General features: G+C 39.0%; 1 protein-coding gene across 4 annotated transcripts in view; it reads left to right on the forward strand.

The window, feature by feature from the left end:
- Positions 1 to 487: 487 nt before the first annotated feature.
- The window catches only part of il6st (interleukin 6 cytokine family signal transduce), a 29840-nt gene continuing 13969 nt past the window's right edge, over positions 488 to 16358 (forward strand). The window contains exons 1-7 of one of the 4 annotated variants that reach the window (XM_030435542.1): positions 488 to 683; positions 791 to 839; positions 1217 to 1298; positions 12264 to 12566; positions 12763 to 12907; positions 15133 to 15287; positions 15480 to 15634. In XM_030435542.1, coding sequence (XP_030291402.1) covers positions 1229 to 1298; positions 12264 to 12566; positions 12763 to 12907; positions 15133 to 15287; positions 15480 to 15634 — 828 coding nt within the window. In that variant the 5' untranslated portion in view covers positions 488 to 683; positions 791 to 839; positions 1217 to 1228. Of the gene's footprint in view, positions 840 to 1192; positions 1299 to 12263; positions 12567 to 12762; positions 12908 to 15132; positions 15288 to 15479; positions 15635 to 16358 lie in introns of all 4 variants that reach the window. The other 3 variants (XM_030435543.1, XM_030435541.1, XM_030435544.1) reach the window with 3 other exon arrangements.

Here is a 16358-nt window from a genome sequence, read left to right on the forward strand (position 1 = left end):
TCAAACAGTTCATAACTACAAGAGGGCAGGATTGCATCACTAAAATCTGTTCCTTACGCTACATCTCTGTAAGTTTTTCTTTCCAGTATCTGTTGGGAAATGGTAGCCTGTAGTCAAGCAGCAACACACACTACATGGGCATCCAGTGTGGCCAGCCTGTCGACTTGGCTGCCACTGACTTTACCTGGAAATTGTTCGGTGGTATCATTTGCACTTAATAATACAGCTGACTACAGTTTCCTGTAGGCTACATTTCGAACTGATAACACTCCCTGTTTGTTTGGATGGCACAAAAATGTTGCCATTCAGCATTAATGGAATTTGTGCTGTCGTGCTTCCTAATGTCAATGTCCAGAGGTCCAGGAACATAGAGGGAAATATAGGCATGCCCATACTTGTGAACAAGAGGGGCGGAGACATACTGGAAAACAACTGTGTGAGACGTTCAAGAAGCGAAACAGGAAAACACAACTCGTCCAGAGTCTGATAAGTGACCAAAAAATATGGCTTCGGTGAGCATTTAAGCAGAGCCCTAAGCTGTCAGTGGCTGGGCGGCCGCTCAAAGGAATAGACTTTGGTCCATCCGTATAATATAAGATCGTGTAATTATAGCGCAACACCGCGAATGTTGCGACACAGGTTTCCATTGACGGGAAGTGGGCGGGCGTTCCCCAGAATCACTGGTACGGACGTGACACAAATGGTGGTCAGCGTTAACATGTGTTAAATTCAATCTAGCGATTGTTATATTTAAACCATAGGTTTTGTTTTTTTTCCTTTCGTAAAAAAGGTATTAATCTGGCAAACATTATACATGAACAGATATTGACGCCAGACGGGTAAGTTAACTTCTTGCTCTTTTTTCGGAAACAACATGGCGTTAGCATCGATAGCAGCACTGACTAATGTTAACGTTACTGTAACCTGTACTATCTTTGCCATACGCTACCACCTGTGCCCTTGTTTATCGTCTTTGCCATTTTTTAAAAGTTATTTCTATGTTTTTAATACTGAGCCTTAGTAACTATCAGCTAGCTAACAACATAACACATTTAGCTAACGTTAGTAGTTCAGCGATCCTCGGCGTTACGGCATGATGTGTTACAACTACCTGTAAAGTTTGTAAGGTTATAGCTAAGTATAATGTTATAGACGTAACGTTAAGTGACAACACCTATGCTGCCTTTCCCAGACATTTTCTCTGTCTCTGTCTCAGCGAGTTGTCATCATGGTGCCGAAGAGAGTGCTCCAATTGTTGGTGTTAGCTTGCCTTGCCTCTGCTCTACGTGCTGGAGGAGGTCAGTCAAATTTTACCTTCATTTACAGTGATTATCAGTGCATTACCCGTTTATATGCATATTCTGAACATGCTCATTATTGACTTTTTAACTTTTGACTTGGGGGCGATAAAAAAGCATTCAGAAAATCTGACTCTGGTGCCTCTGAAGCGATATCGCGTGCACTTAAATTGATATTATTTAGAGGTTGTTTATATCCCCATATGTGTGATTGTGTTTAAATGTAACAAGTTGTCAAGTGACAAACGTAAAGACATCAAAGATAAACATGGTCTAAATGAGGTGTCAACTGATAATTCAGGGCTGATATCAGTAATAATCATGGAGACTGATTACTGATAATTGAAAGCGATACATATGCAGAACATTTAAAATCTTAATGCCAGACTTGAGAATGACCTGTAATGGAATGTAACCAACTACAATTGACTCAAGTACTTGACTAAAGTACCATTTTGAGGAACCTAGGACCACCATTTGAATGGTTGCTCTGTCACTGATGTCCACATTACTGTTCTCCTTTACATTGGCTGTTGCACATCTTGATTGTGATTATGACTTCTCAGTAGACAGACAAGAAAAGACTTGCTGCATGAACAAACATCTTGACATTATGAATATATATTTGATGTTAGAGCCAAGCCCAGGTGTCTCACCTTGGCAGTTAGGGGGGAGAGATAACCCTAACCCCCCCTTCCATTACACAAGTAAGGCGAGAGTCTATCTCTAAACTTTAACATTAAACAGGAGCTAAGCTTAGTCTCAGCCAACCAGTTATTAATGTTAAAAACAGGCCCATGAATGATTCATAGTGTCAATGCAGGGCACATTGCTTGCATCTCTAAAAGTAAAAACTTTGCAGATTATGTATTGCTGATGGGCTATCAGTGTTGTGGGTGAGACACTAGCCCTTTTCACACAGCGACGCCGCATTATCGCCGCAACGGCGCTTTGCCAGTTTTCCACTGTTGTTTGTTCAAACAAAACCAAGCAGCTTCGGTATGAAGATGCACCAGTGTGTGATTCACACAGGAAGCCGGCGCTGCGGAGCCTAAAAATGTGTGGTGGTACACATCATGATGATGTCTTCTGTGTGTTTTGTGTTGTTTTCAACATTATTCCCCGGTGTCCTCCTGTTAATCAAAACATGTACCTGCTGACTGTTTATAATCATATGGTGTATATATATATATATATATATATATATATATATATATATATATATATATATATATATATATATATATATATATGTCTATGTGTGTATATATATATATATATATATATATATATATATATATATATATATATATATATATATATATATATCTGTATATGTGTGTGTGTATATATATATATATATATATATATATATACTTATATTATAGATATCTATATAGAGATATATATATATATATATCTATATTATATATATATATATATATATATATATCGTGTATGTATATATATATATTATAATAGATATATATATATACGTGTACTGTATATATATATATATATATATATATACGTGTATGTATATATATATATATATATATATATATATACGTGTATGTATATATATATATATATATCTATACGTGGTATGTATAATATATATAGTATATATAGATATACACACATATATACATGTCCCAGGAAGGCTGTGGAACCGAATATATATAGATATATATTATGATATATGATACATAGAGACAAGAGAGAAGATACATACTATATATAGAGAGATATAGACTAGATGAGATACATAGATACATACATACAGACATCCATACATACATATATATATATATATATATATATATATATATATATATATATATATATGTATGTGTATGTGTATATATATATATGTGTGTATATATATATATATATATATATATATATATATATATATATATATATATATATATATGTGTATGTGTATATATATATGTGTATGTGTATATATATATATATGTGTATGTGTATATATATATATATATGTGTATGTGTATATATATATATATATATATATGTGTGTATATATATATGTGTATATATATATACCGATACCGAAATTTACCGATACCGAAATTTACTACGATAACCGACGTCATTTTGGCCATGTCGGTATATTCGGTGTCATAGGCATAACATCCACTAGGGACAGGGGACATGTTTGGTCCACTTGATTAATCTACCCCGGCGTATACCGATGTGCTTATTTTACATTAATTTGATGGCAAACTCCGCCCGCTGATGCAACACCAGCTATGCCAGGTTAGTAATCAAGTGAACCCACTCTTGCTGTGAGTCGCGGACAGTTTGTGTAATGATGCTGCGTTCAAAAGCTGCAACAGGCCACTGTCTTCAGCCGGGCCGGTCCATTGATCAAACATTTGTGTTTTGTTTTTTTATTCACTCAAAATAATGACTGTATTTCCAGCTAGAAAACGCGCATCTCTCTCCTCCCTCCATTGTTGTTTGCATTTGTGTGTCTGCGTGGTCTGACACGTGAGTGTCCTCATGCTGGAAAACGTGACTTCTCGCGTACGTGACGTCACTCCCCGAGACGCAAGAAGAAAGCAAAAAATATATATTTTTTACTAAGGAAAATGACAAAACTAGTAACGCGTTACCGGCATCACTGATTGTGTAGCTTAAGTGCAACATGGAGCATGAAGATGTAAAGAAAAAAATAAAAACAGTAGAATTAACTTTGAGCAAGTTTGGAGGAAAGTCAGAGGTGTGGACCCATTTTAATCAAGTCGTGGGCCGTGATAATAACATTTGTCGGCTCTGTCGAGTGCATTAAGTGCGGCACTTGTTGCATTATTCATTAAGATTTCTGTAGTTCAAACAACTCGCAATTGTAGTCGAGAACGATTGTTATAACAGCCCACGTATTAAACAGTTGTCGGGTTTAAATCGGTCTCCGGCTCATAATTACATTCAGTGTGTCGGGCCGGGCTCGGACACAACGTGCACGGGCTCGGGTCGGGCTTGATTCTAAGCTCTACTCGGGTCCAGCCGCCACTTTACTGAGGTTCACCCAGTGGGAGCAGCAGGAGGACGGTTAGCTCACCTCCCAGAACATGGCACTGAATTGCTGGAAACTGATTTAGGGACTGTCATCAAATTACTTAGCATGAATATATTAATACAAAATAATTGCAGTTCTTTCACTATCTTCCATGTCATGGGGCCCAGTGACTCCAGCAGCAGATTGTATTAGTAAACTGGACGAATGAGACACAGCTGTGTTTATTGTACTTTAGTGCTTCCTCTATTTTATATGAATATTAATATGCAGAAATCTTGATTTTTTTTCTCAATAGCTTCTATGTCATGTGACCCACTGACTTCTGAAACAGATTCTGTGTCTATCAAAAATATATAATGATATAGAAAATAATGGTAAAAAAAGTTCTCTAATGCTCAAGAGGTTAACATATTATTAAGCAGCAATGTCAACTTCTCCACTATTTTGTCTCATGTCTTAGATTCTGATTCTGAAGTCCTCAAAATGTTTATTTACATTCAACCTCTTCCACCACCTGTCGTACAACCACGTGATTCAATTCGAAGAAATAAATATACTCAAGTACTGGACTCAAAATACTTAAATAAAACTAGATAAAATAGATAATATATCCTAAAAAAGATTTCCTTAACAATTAATACATTTCCTTAACAATTAAAACAAGTGTCAGCCAGAACACTGAAGCACTCCTGGACATGATTATCATTCTCGCAGAAAGGGGAAAAAACTGTCCTTCAACTTCACGTGACCATTGCGCAGTAACGTTACAGCAGAAAAACACGAGAAAACAATAATCTGTGAATAATCAACATTTGGTTGATCCATGTTAATACAAAGACAGTAAGTATTCCACATGAACCGATTATTTTCTTAATCATGGAGTAGGGTTGCACCGATACCATCATTCGATATTATACCACAAAATTAACTATTAGGTCACAGATGCAATGAATTCGGAAGACAGGATATTTTTTCTTCTCTGCTTCTCTTCTCATTACAACAAATAATAATGAATTAGATAAAAATAAGTAATCATCAACAAAAAGCATCCACGTTGGCACTGTCTTCACATTTGACAAAATCTAAATGAAATTTGATGATGAAACAATGAAACTTACATTAAACTATTGTCTATTGAAATGTGAACTGACAGTTTCACCGGAACTACTTGAGGAGTTCCAGGGGTGTTCCTATATCAAAAGTTAATTGACATTGATTGGATTGAAAATAAGTGTTTTGTTTAATATCTTAATCCACTTAGTCTTGACACAAAATGGGTACCTAAACCCACTGATAGTTTTAAGGTGGCCCTGGGGCAAATACTATAGTATTGATGATCTCTGACATTATCAGTTCTTTTTAATGTTCTAACTTGTAATTTATCAATAATGCAGCCTCATCTGCACACACACACACACACACACACACACACACACACACACACACACACACACACACACACCATAGTCAGAGTAGAGCAGCAGGAGTGGAGACTGTAGCTCCATTCTGCCCTTTGAGTGTGGGGATCCTGCACCAATTCTCTGCATCCTCCTCTGTCTGAAAGTTTCAGATGCAGTGAGGGGTAGTGTCGATCAGATGGTCAGTGTGTCCGCGGGGTTGTAAGGTGATTAAAGGTAGTAAGTGATATTAGCAAAAATTAAGTCACAGGGAAATGTAATTTTTCGGACCTCTGGTCAGAGGCCTCGAGATTCAAAGACTGGCTTAGGCCAGTAGTTGGTGACAGCCAAGAGGCTTATTGCCACGTCTGTAAAAAGACAATGAATATCACCTGGACGGGAGTGAATGCTGTCAGGTCACACATGGAGTCTACTAGTCACCAAACAAGAATGTGCAGATGTAGTGAGCAACTACCAATTTTGATGTTATGTGCCAGTGCGATGGCTGTATCACCGCAGACCTCCACCGCTCTCCCCCAAACCTCCACCGCTCTCTCCCAAACCTCCACCGCTCTCCCCCAAACCTCCATCGCTCTCCCCCAAACCTCCACCGCTCTCTCCCAAACCTCTACCGCTCTCCCCCAAACCTCCATCGCTCTCTCCCAAACCTCCATCGCTCTCTCCCAAACCTCCATCGCTCTCCCCCAAACCTCCGTCGCTCTCCCCCAAACCTCCGTCGCTCTCCCCCAAACCTCCGTCGCTCTCCCCCAAACCTCCACCGCTCTCTCCCAAACCTCTACCGCTCTCCCCCAAACCTCTACCGCTCTCCCCCAAACCTCCATCGCTCTCTCCCAAACCTCCATCGCTCTCCCCCAAACCTCCACCGCTCTCCCCCAAACCTCCACCACTCTCCCCCAAACCTCCACCGCTCTCTCCCAAACCTCTACCGCTCTACCCCAAACCTCTACCGCTCTCCCCCAAACCTCCATCGCTCTCCCCCAAACCTCCATTGCTCTCTCCCAAACCTCCACCGCTCTCTCCCAAACCTCCACCGCTCTCCCCCAAACCTCCACCACTCTCCCGGAAGGCCCTGCCAGCAGTAGGCCTACCAACCGCGAGTAAAAAAACTTTCTGATTTTTATTTGTCATTTTGTCTTCAGTGAGATAGAATGATAGTGAGAGAAAGAGTGTAACGCTGGAGAAGTGGTGTGTGGTCTTCCTACACTTAACAATTAGGGCTGCCCGATAAATCGAATTTTCATTGTCATCGCGATATGAACATGTGCAATAAACACATCGCAAAAGACTGCATGTGAGACTGCCCTGTATACAAGGGCCAGTCAGATAAAGCCCCAGCTAGCCGTTAGCTAACCTGACAAAGTTAATCGGCATCAGTTTGGTCGTGATTGCCAGGTTATGATGGCTGAGGGAGGAGAGGAAAGTCATGAAAATGTGGTCGACAAAAACCTGGTGGTGAAAAGAAACAGCGCTTTCATTCAGGAGAGACAACATGTTACAAACACAGGCACTGTGTAAAACATGGCGAGCAGTTGTTGCAACTTCTAGAGGAAACACAACCAACCTCCATCACCACCTTCAATACAACCATAAAGAACTACACCAACAATTCAAAACTAATGTTAGCCATCATTAACTGTATAGCTAATAATATGCAAACTTCAATATTTGTTTATTTATCGCAAGTTATATCGGCCATGCAATATTGAACAGTGTTATCACACATCACAGATTTTCCTCATATCGTGCAGGCCTAATAACAATGAAAAAATGTTTTGTCTTGGGTTTGGATTAAATGACAAATAATTGTGTATAGGTCAGTGTTTTTATTGAGGCAAAAAAGTAACAAAGTATCCAGTAATAATAGGTACTTGATTTGAATTGTAAGCATTACTACAATTATTCACTCAGAAAGTTAAATAAAAAAATGACAGTTTGAAGGTTGCCACTACAGTTGCAGCTCGAAGTTGTGTTGGTGTTAAAAAATATTGTGAAGGTATTAAAAAAGGTATTAAAAGATATTAATACCAAGGGCGCGCAGGTGGTCGAGTGGTTAGTGCGCATGTCACATACGCAGCTGACCCTGGTTCGATTCTGGCCGGAGGTCCTTTGCTGCATGTCACATCCCCCCCTCTCTCTCCCATATTTCCTATCTGTCTACTGCTTAGTAAAGGTGTCTATGCCAGAAAAAATCTTAAAAAAAGAAAAAAAGTTATTAATATCAACTGAAGAATTTCTGTAACCTGATGGTGTTCACAGTCTAATAACTACACAGGTCCTACACCCAACAAAATAAAGTGAAATGTCCCACAAAGCAACGTCACAGGACCAAACAGCAGTAACATGGTAACTGTAACTGTCTTTGGCAACTCATATTCAGAACAAAGTGACGCAGTTTAAAGTGGATAAGTGTCTGTCCTCCTGCCTGTCCGACTGACTGTTCGTCACATTTCTGCCTGAAAAACAGCGTCTGTCACGGGCAAGTGTTTGTGACTGAAAAAAATCACGGTGGCCGTCAGCCCTCCTGTCCAAGACGCCTCTTTTGGATCCGCAGCACCAGCTTTCTGTATAAATTACACACTTGTGCACCTTTTATGTTGGAGCTGCTTGGCTCTGTGTGAACAAACAACAGCGGAGAATTGGCGAACTGCCAGTTCTCTGTGTGAGAAGGGCTAGTGAAGCAAACTAAGAAAAGATGTTTACTCAACATTGCTGAGTAACTCGTCAGCTCAAGTAAAGAAGTTTACTTCTTTTATCAGTGCACCTTTTCAACAAGCATAATCATGTTATCATATAAAAAAGTGGTATTTGAATTTGTTCTGTCCGCAGTCTCATTACCACTACTGTTTTCCACAAGTGCGTTCTTGGTTAAATGTTTGATCAAAAAATGGAATACAGATGCATCTCATCAAACTCAACAGCTGACTTTTTGTTATTACTTACACTGTGGGAGGAACTGTGGGTTATTTGTTAGCTCGGCAGTCTTAGGCTACCTCCACTCTAATTTGTAAGGATAATAAGGTCAGTAGCAATGTCTGTTATTTATTGTCAATGTTGAATTAATCACTGGTAGTAAAGGCAGGTGTCTTTTTCTTCTGGCAAAAGTGCAACGTGTTAGGGCTGTGAAGAATCGAGAGGGAACACATGATAACTGTTGTGACCCAGTTGTCAAACAAATGTCAGTGTGTCCGTCATTGTTTTTTCTAAAGTCTCCATTTCTTCAAGTCCACATTAAAACATAACCCTGAAGTTTTCAAACTAAAACAGGGCCTGCAGTGTTTCCAAATGTCTCTGTTTTGAGGTATCCTGACATGTCAGGGTAGTGTAGATGCCAGATGTAAACATAACAATAGTTGTATGTTTTATTTATTTGTTTAAATGGTAATTATTGCTCTGGTTGAGTTTGATTCTAATACATGATTTTTGGGTTGTTTTTAAAAAAAAAATATATATTGATTCATTTTCAATTTACAAGGACAACTAAAAAACATTTCAACAAACAAATCCAAAAGAAGAAGAAAAACACACACAACACACACACTGCATTGTAGACATGTAAGAAGAAAAGAAAATAATACAGAAATAAATACACAGTAAATACAAAAAACAGTATTACTACCTTTTAGAAAATCCTTTTAACATAATGGCAGAGACATTGGAGTGCAAGTAATTTAAATAAGGTTCCCAGACTTTCTAAAGTTGTTATGTTTTGAGTGAAACATACAGAGGCTGTTGACCACATTTCCACTGCAATAAAATATTCTTCCTTGCTGCGTAAGTGAGAATACAATGCAGTCTCTGGTTTGTTGACGTAACATATCTAGCAGGAAGGCCTAAAATAAGAGACATTGGGTCCATCTCTAGCCTAAGCCTGAGTATCTTTTCAATTTCAGTTAAGACATTTGACCAGCATCTTTTCAGCTTATGGCATGACCAAAGACAATGAGTTGGAGTGCCAAACAGAATTCATTTGGATATGGAAAAGTATTCTAGGCAATATGTTCATCTTAATTAGGGTAGTGCTTTAGGTATAGACTTAAGACCCCCAAGCGGCATAGCCTCTGATTTTGTCAAATTAGTTTTGTAACAAGACAATTTGCTAAATTAATCAGTAATGCTAAGTAATGCAGGTATTGATGTATCTGGACTTGAAGTATAAATTAGGACATCATCTGCATAAAGGCTTATATTATGGTGTACACCATCAATTTACGAAGCTTGTATAGAGGGGGCTGTTCTTATGGCGTCTGCCAAAGGTTCAATAATAAATCAGACAAGATTGGAGATGAGAGACACCCCTGCCTTGTTTGTCTGTGTACAGGGAAGCTAGCTGATCTGAGCTCATTAGCCATAATGGCAGCTTGAGGATTGCTTCACAGGACCTTGACCCATCTAATATAACTAGTGCAGTGCCCGTAAGAAAAATGTATTCCTATAGAAAAGTGGGAAGTTAAGTAGCTTTTTCATGGATGGCCAAATGAGGCAGTGTTTGAAGGTGGGACGTCAGGGATATTTAGGTTTGTTGTGAAATCCGATATTCCAGGGTATAATTGGCCGTTTTTGACTATTTTTGATTTTGCCATCATATTTCACCTTAAAAACTATTTACTTAGTGTCATTATTTTCAGCACAACCTCACGTGTGACTGTACAGTTATTTTTTTTATTTTGACATACTGTATTAACACAATGGACCTAAAATCACAAAAAAAACATAAAATCCAAGTAGAAAAAGTTAGATTTTTTTTACTTTGAAAACCACTTATTACTTATAATGCAAATATAAATTGTTGTTTGCTAAATATGTGCATACATTTTAAAAATGTATAAAGTTATATGTAACTTTACATTTAAATGCAGGCAATTCTCATTCAGCAGTCTCCTCATTGTTTTGACTCATTAAACAAGAAACCAACTCCACTACACACTAAACACACTACACCAAACACTACATAACACACTAACTATACACTCCAAACACGCTAAATGTCACAAATCTCTCAACTCTCAATATCGCTGTCTATACACCGACCGTCGTTGCCTGTCATTCATCTGCCTACGTCCCTCCCACAACTTCCTGTTCCTCAACAACCAAACTTGCTGCTTGGACACTTTCGTGACAAAAGCCTGTTTTTACCGTTTCTCCCTGCACCAGACACAAAGCAAACGTGACGGCAATGTTCGCGAAAAAGCGTGGCGGACATTATTTACCCTAAGTCCGGTTTTGGACGTGCCGGTGCGTCCGGTCCTTCGCCTCGGGAGGTGGGCCGTGTGGGTGGGCTAGCAGCTAGCAGCTAGCAACACACGAACATCCACAGATTCCGATTCCACTTTGTTGTCCGCGCGTCGCCGGATCTCCTCAGACCCGAACAGACTCGGTCCGGACTCTCTTAGTCTCATTAATACACACTAGTCAGTTTGGATGCACCGATCAGAACGGGACCGAACCACCGGCAAAATCCCGGTCCAGCTTGCACCGCTGCAGGTATAAATCTGCTTGTTTCTTAAGCTGGGGGGTCGCGGTGGGCTCTGCAGTGATTGGCTCTGGTGCGCACGTGACTGTGGTGGCTCCGGTGGACAATGCTGGCTGAATTGGTAAAGCATTTCTGAAATAATTTATTCACATTATCATCGCAGTCCAAACAAATGCGACGTTGCACACCCTTGAACCAAGCAGCAGCATTCCTTGCTTTTATAGAGAGATTATTCCCTAAACCAAATTTGTTCAAAAAGCAAAATAGATATAACCATTTCACTCAGTCAAGGCTTTTTCCGCAGAGATTCACATTGAGACGGAGGCGTGGAATTGGCACACTAACCCTGCAGTGCGAATGGGGCTTTTGGGTACTCTTGGTGAGGAGTCATCTTGATTGGATTTACGAGAGCCAAGCCAATGCGCTGCCTTAATTGCTCGTTGTTTATCCCAAAAGTTATGAAACTGTCCAATGGTCTTGGACGCTGGTTTGGGCTGGGTTTCGTTGCAGAGTATCTATGAGCCCAGTCAAGCTTCAACCAGCCGTCCTTCATAGTCACCTGGAGGTACTCAGGGACCCACTTTTCTGAAAACGTCATAGGATTTGAACCATCGGTGTTCAGGTTATAGTTACCTGTTCAACATCAGCAATTTCAGCTTCACCTATATGTGTGGTACTGAGAGGTCTGTTCTTCAACGGCCTCTGAGACCGTGGCAGCTTTGGTGTCAATGATTTTAGTGAGGTTATCAGCTAGCAATTGTTACCTCACCTCTATCGCCAGGGCTTGAGGGAGAAATGGGCTTTGCTGGTTTTCTCGAAGGCTTTTTCATCCTGTGTAAAGTTCTCAAAAGCTTGCTCATGTTAGGGTACCTCCTGTCCCGTACTTTTACTGCACAGACATGAATAATTAAGACATATACTGATAAATGCCACCGGAACTGGCTTTCAGCAATGCTCAGACTATGACGTCATCTTGCTCCTCCCTCTCTGATACATGATTAACAGTGTTTTATTGTTTTGTTTGTCCTCAGAACTTTACAACCATTTGGTGATAACCCCACAGTCTCCAGTGCTAGAGATTGGGACTAACTTCACGGCTACATGTATGATCATTAACACAGATGAAATAACCGCAAAGGACCTCTACTGGAACCTGTCAGATATTACTGTTTCCAATAAACAGTACACCAAGATCAACAGTTCATCTCTCAGTGTCACTATCCCCGTCATCGGAGAAAAACATGAATGGTTATTTTGCTTCTGCAAGGAAGTCTCGAACTATGTTTACCTGAACAGAAGCAAATTTAGGCATGGGATCATCCTTACAAAAGGCTGTAAGTTTTTGTGTCAAACCTTAAAATCTTTAGCTGTTTCTTAAACACCCGCATCTAAGGTTTCATCATTATTTCTATAACTTGTGTCTGCTGTGCAAGCTTTATGTAAGCTGAAAGTGAAAATACACAAAAACCTTTTTAGAATATGTTCACATCATCACAAAAAAAGTTAATATGATGTCTTTGTGTTTGTCAGATCGTCCAGGGAAGCCTGAGAATCTGTCCTGTGAGGCAGTTCAGGTGAAAATGGAAATCTCTTCAACCATAACCTGTGTGTGGAAAAAAGTAGGACGTAGTAGCACAGATGTTCCTACAAAGTACACTCTGTATGTTAAAGAATTGTGAGTATAAGTCTAGATATTTTTGCCTGTAAGATTTGTGTACTGGTTCATTTTAGAATCAAGTAAGGCTGGCTGTTGGAAGTAACTGAAAGAATGTTTTGTGTGTTATTGAAGACAGAGAGGATGTGATAATTAGATTTTTTTCATGGCTTATCATTTGCAGTTTTTAGATTATCCTGTATGATGTCTGCCTTGTCCTTTTCTTGCAGTTCAATCTTTAAACAGCCTGCCATTTGTTTATTTATGTGTCATGTTGTAACAAGTTAAAGTCACATCATAAATCTGACTAGATTTCACCTTTCCAAAACAGTGCAAAGTACTATCTATACTACACCTCAAAAGTTTGGGGTAACCTGGAAATTCCCTTATTTTTTAAAGAAAAGCTCATTGTTTTTCATGAAAAAAACATTCATTTAGTTAATCAGAAATACAGTCTACACAATATCAATGTGGTAAATTACTATTTTTGCTGAAATTGGCTGATTTTTGATGGAATATCTACAAATGTATACAGAGGACCATGTTCATCACTCCTCTGGTCCAATGGCACATTTTGTGAGCTTATCCAAGTTTATTGTGTTAAAAGTAGGGCTGTCAAAGTTAACTTAATAACGCAACATCCTTTTAACGCTGTTAATTTTTTTAACGCGCGATTAACACTCGGTATAAAAAAAAACAAAAAAAAACCGCGCATTGTTTGATTTACGGCCGTCAGTGGCACCTGTAGTCTCGATCCAGAAGGTGGCAGAAGAATAAGAAAGGGAATCAGAAGAAGAAGAAGCAGGGTTGGCGTTCGGGAAAAACACGGTGGACGGAAAAGCGAAAGTGAACGTAAATGGAGAAAGGACTTATGAACGGCAAATTCACTTTTAAAACACTGCCAGATGGTTCGGTCGATAGGACAAAAGTTATCTGCACGTACTGTTGACATGAAATGAGTTACCATTGAAGTACGTCGAGTCTCAAATATCATTTACAAGCCAAATACACGGCAGATGCAGAGAGCCCAACGCCCCCCCTCGCCAAAAGCTGACATCACCATGTTTTGATCCCATTTAGTGTGAGGGGATATTTTTTGAGCCTTTCATTTTCCTGCATTATTTGAAGTGTTGAATAAACATTTTCATAAAGCAAGCATATTTGCCCGTTCTTATGTTGTTAAAAGTATTAAGAGCATGAAAAAAATACATTAAGGTACATTTAGAACAGAAAGAAATGTGCCAAAAGAATTGCAATTAATCGCAAGTTAACTATGGACAAAACGCGAACAATCGCGATTAAACATTTTTTATCATGTGACAGCCCTAGTTAAAAGCCTTATTGATCATTAGGTAACCCTTGTGCAATCATGTCAGCACAGCTGAAAACTGTTTATACTGATAGAAGGAGCATTGCATTTGGCCTTCTTTAGGCTATTTCAGTATCTGGAGCATCAGCATGTGTGGGTTTGACTATAGTCTCAATATGGCCTTTGAAAAATATTTTGATAATAATAATGATGATAATATATTTTATTTATAAGCACCTTTCAGGTCACTCAAGGACATTTTACAAAAACAAACATTCTTCTGAATCTCGTCGGTCTATTCCTATTCTTTGAAGAAATGGCTGTTCCATGCAAGAAATTGCCAAGAAACTAAAGATCACATACAACAATGTAAAGTACTCCCTTCAAAGACCTGCACAAACTAGACTCTTAACTAGAATGGAAAAGAGATGTGGAAGATGGCCAGCTGAGAGAGAGGACAAGAACAGCAGTCTCTACTCAGAGAAGAGCCACACAGGTCCTTCAATGAGAGCACCATTAAAGGATGCTGACCTTCTAGACAAAGTAGCAAAGACAAAGCCATATCTGAAACTGGCCAATGAGATCACAAAAGAAATGAACACAGACTATGGACAGAGGAAGACAAATCTAAGTTTGAGGTGTGGTGATGACCTGAAAAAACATTTGCAAGATGAGGAACAAATGAAAAAATGCTGGAGAAGTGCTTAAAGCCAACTGTCAAGCATGAGGGAAATGTGATGGTCTGGGGCTCTTTGGAAAACTGGTCGCAGTGTATTGTCTAGGAAAGATGAACTCCCCGTCTGGCATGGACTTTGGGCTTTGGAAGTTTGCAGCATTTTACATGCACAAAAAGCTTTAACACACAAAATGACAGGGAATAACCCAGAAAGCATAATGTTGAAGAATTCCTCTGACTGATAAATTCTTTCATCAACAGGGGTAGGAACCATAGTAAGGAGACAAATGGTAACAGTTCCCAAGTGAATCTAGAAATTTTTCCCCATCATATGCCAATGGAAATTTGGGTGGAGGCCCACAATAAACTGGGAAGAATAGAGTCGGGGCATCTGTCTAAAGATGCCGACTCGTTTGGTAAGTTAAATCTTTTTGTATCGTTTGCTGTCATCTTTATGGCTTGTTCTGATCTACCAGAAGTCCAGTCTTATATATATTTATTATTTGTATTTATATTTGTATTATATATTTATTTTTGTTGATTTTAGGTGTTGATGCATCACTGATGCTATACGCATTCTACATCGCTTGTTGTGTCTTTTGTTGCAGTGAAAACCAACCCTCCGTCAGACATCAAAGTCATTTCAGAGAAGACTTTTCCTACCTCCCTCCTCATAAACTGGACTCATCCTATTGCTGAAGAATACCTGAAATTAACGTATCAAATCAGATTCTGCCAAAATGGATCTCAAAGTTGGACTTATGTAAGTTTGTTTTTGTAATATTAGACTTTTTAGACTTAAATAGATAAGAGTAAATAATACCTGATATTTAGTTGCAAATGCTTTGCTTGCAATAACTGGATCAAGTGCGACCCACTGACATCACCAAACCTTTTCATTCTTCTTTTGTGAAGCTTTTTCTGGCACTTTCTTTTTCCCTCTTTTGGTTGTTGTTTGTTTCAAGGGGATTTTTCCCTTCAGTTACCTCTTTAGCAGGTAAAGTGCATGCTCAATAGTAGGGCTGCACGATTCTGGAAAAAATGTGAATCACGATTTTTTTGCTTAGAATTGAGATCACGATTCTCTGGCACGATTTTTTTTCACAAAATGTTTATTACACTGATGAATTTGAACAAAACAAAACAAAAAACATTGTAGTATGGCAGGATATATGGATATTGCCAAAGCAATGTTTTTTTTGTTTTGTTAAAGTTCTCATTGGATGAGAAATGATTTTTACAAAAGTAAAAAAAAAAGTTAGTCTCAACAATGAGAGGGCAACCTTTAATACCTCATGGTGTACAGTGTTTATTGGGGCCGTATCTTTGGCTAGGTGATATGTGATAGCTGCTGTGATCAGCTTTCTAAAACGGAGGCGTAATATTCCTCCTTTTCCAAAAGCCGCCTCAGAGGTAGATGTAAACATGTGATGTGACGTGAAACCCAAAGTTGGGCAGTGAACAGTTGACAACGAATTTGTCTTCAA

Source organism: Sparus aurata, chromosome 12, assembly GCF_900880675.1.
Source record: "Sparus aurata chromosome 12, fSpaAur1.1, whole genome shotgun sequence".
Lineage (NCBI taxonomy): Eukaryota > Metazoa > Chordata > Actinopteri > Spariformes > Sparidae > Sparus > Sparus aurata.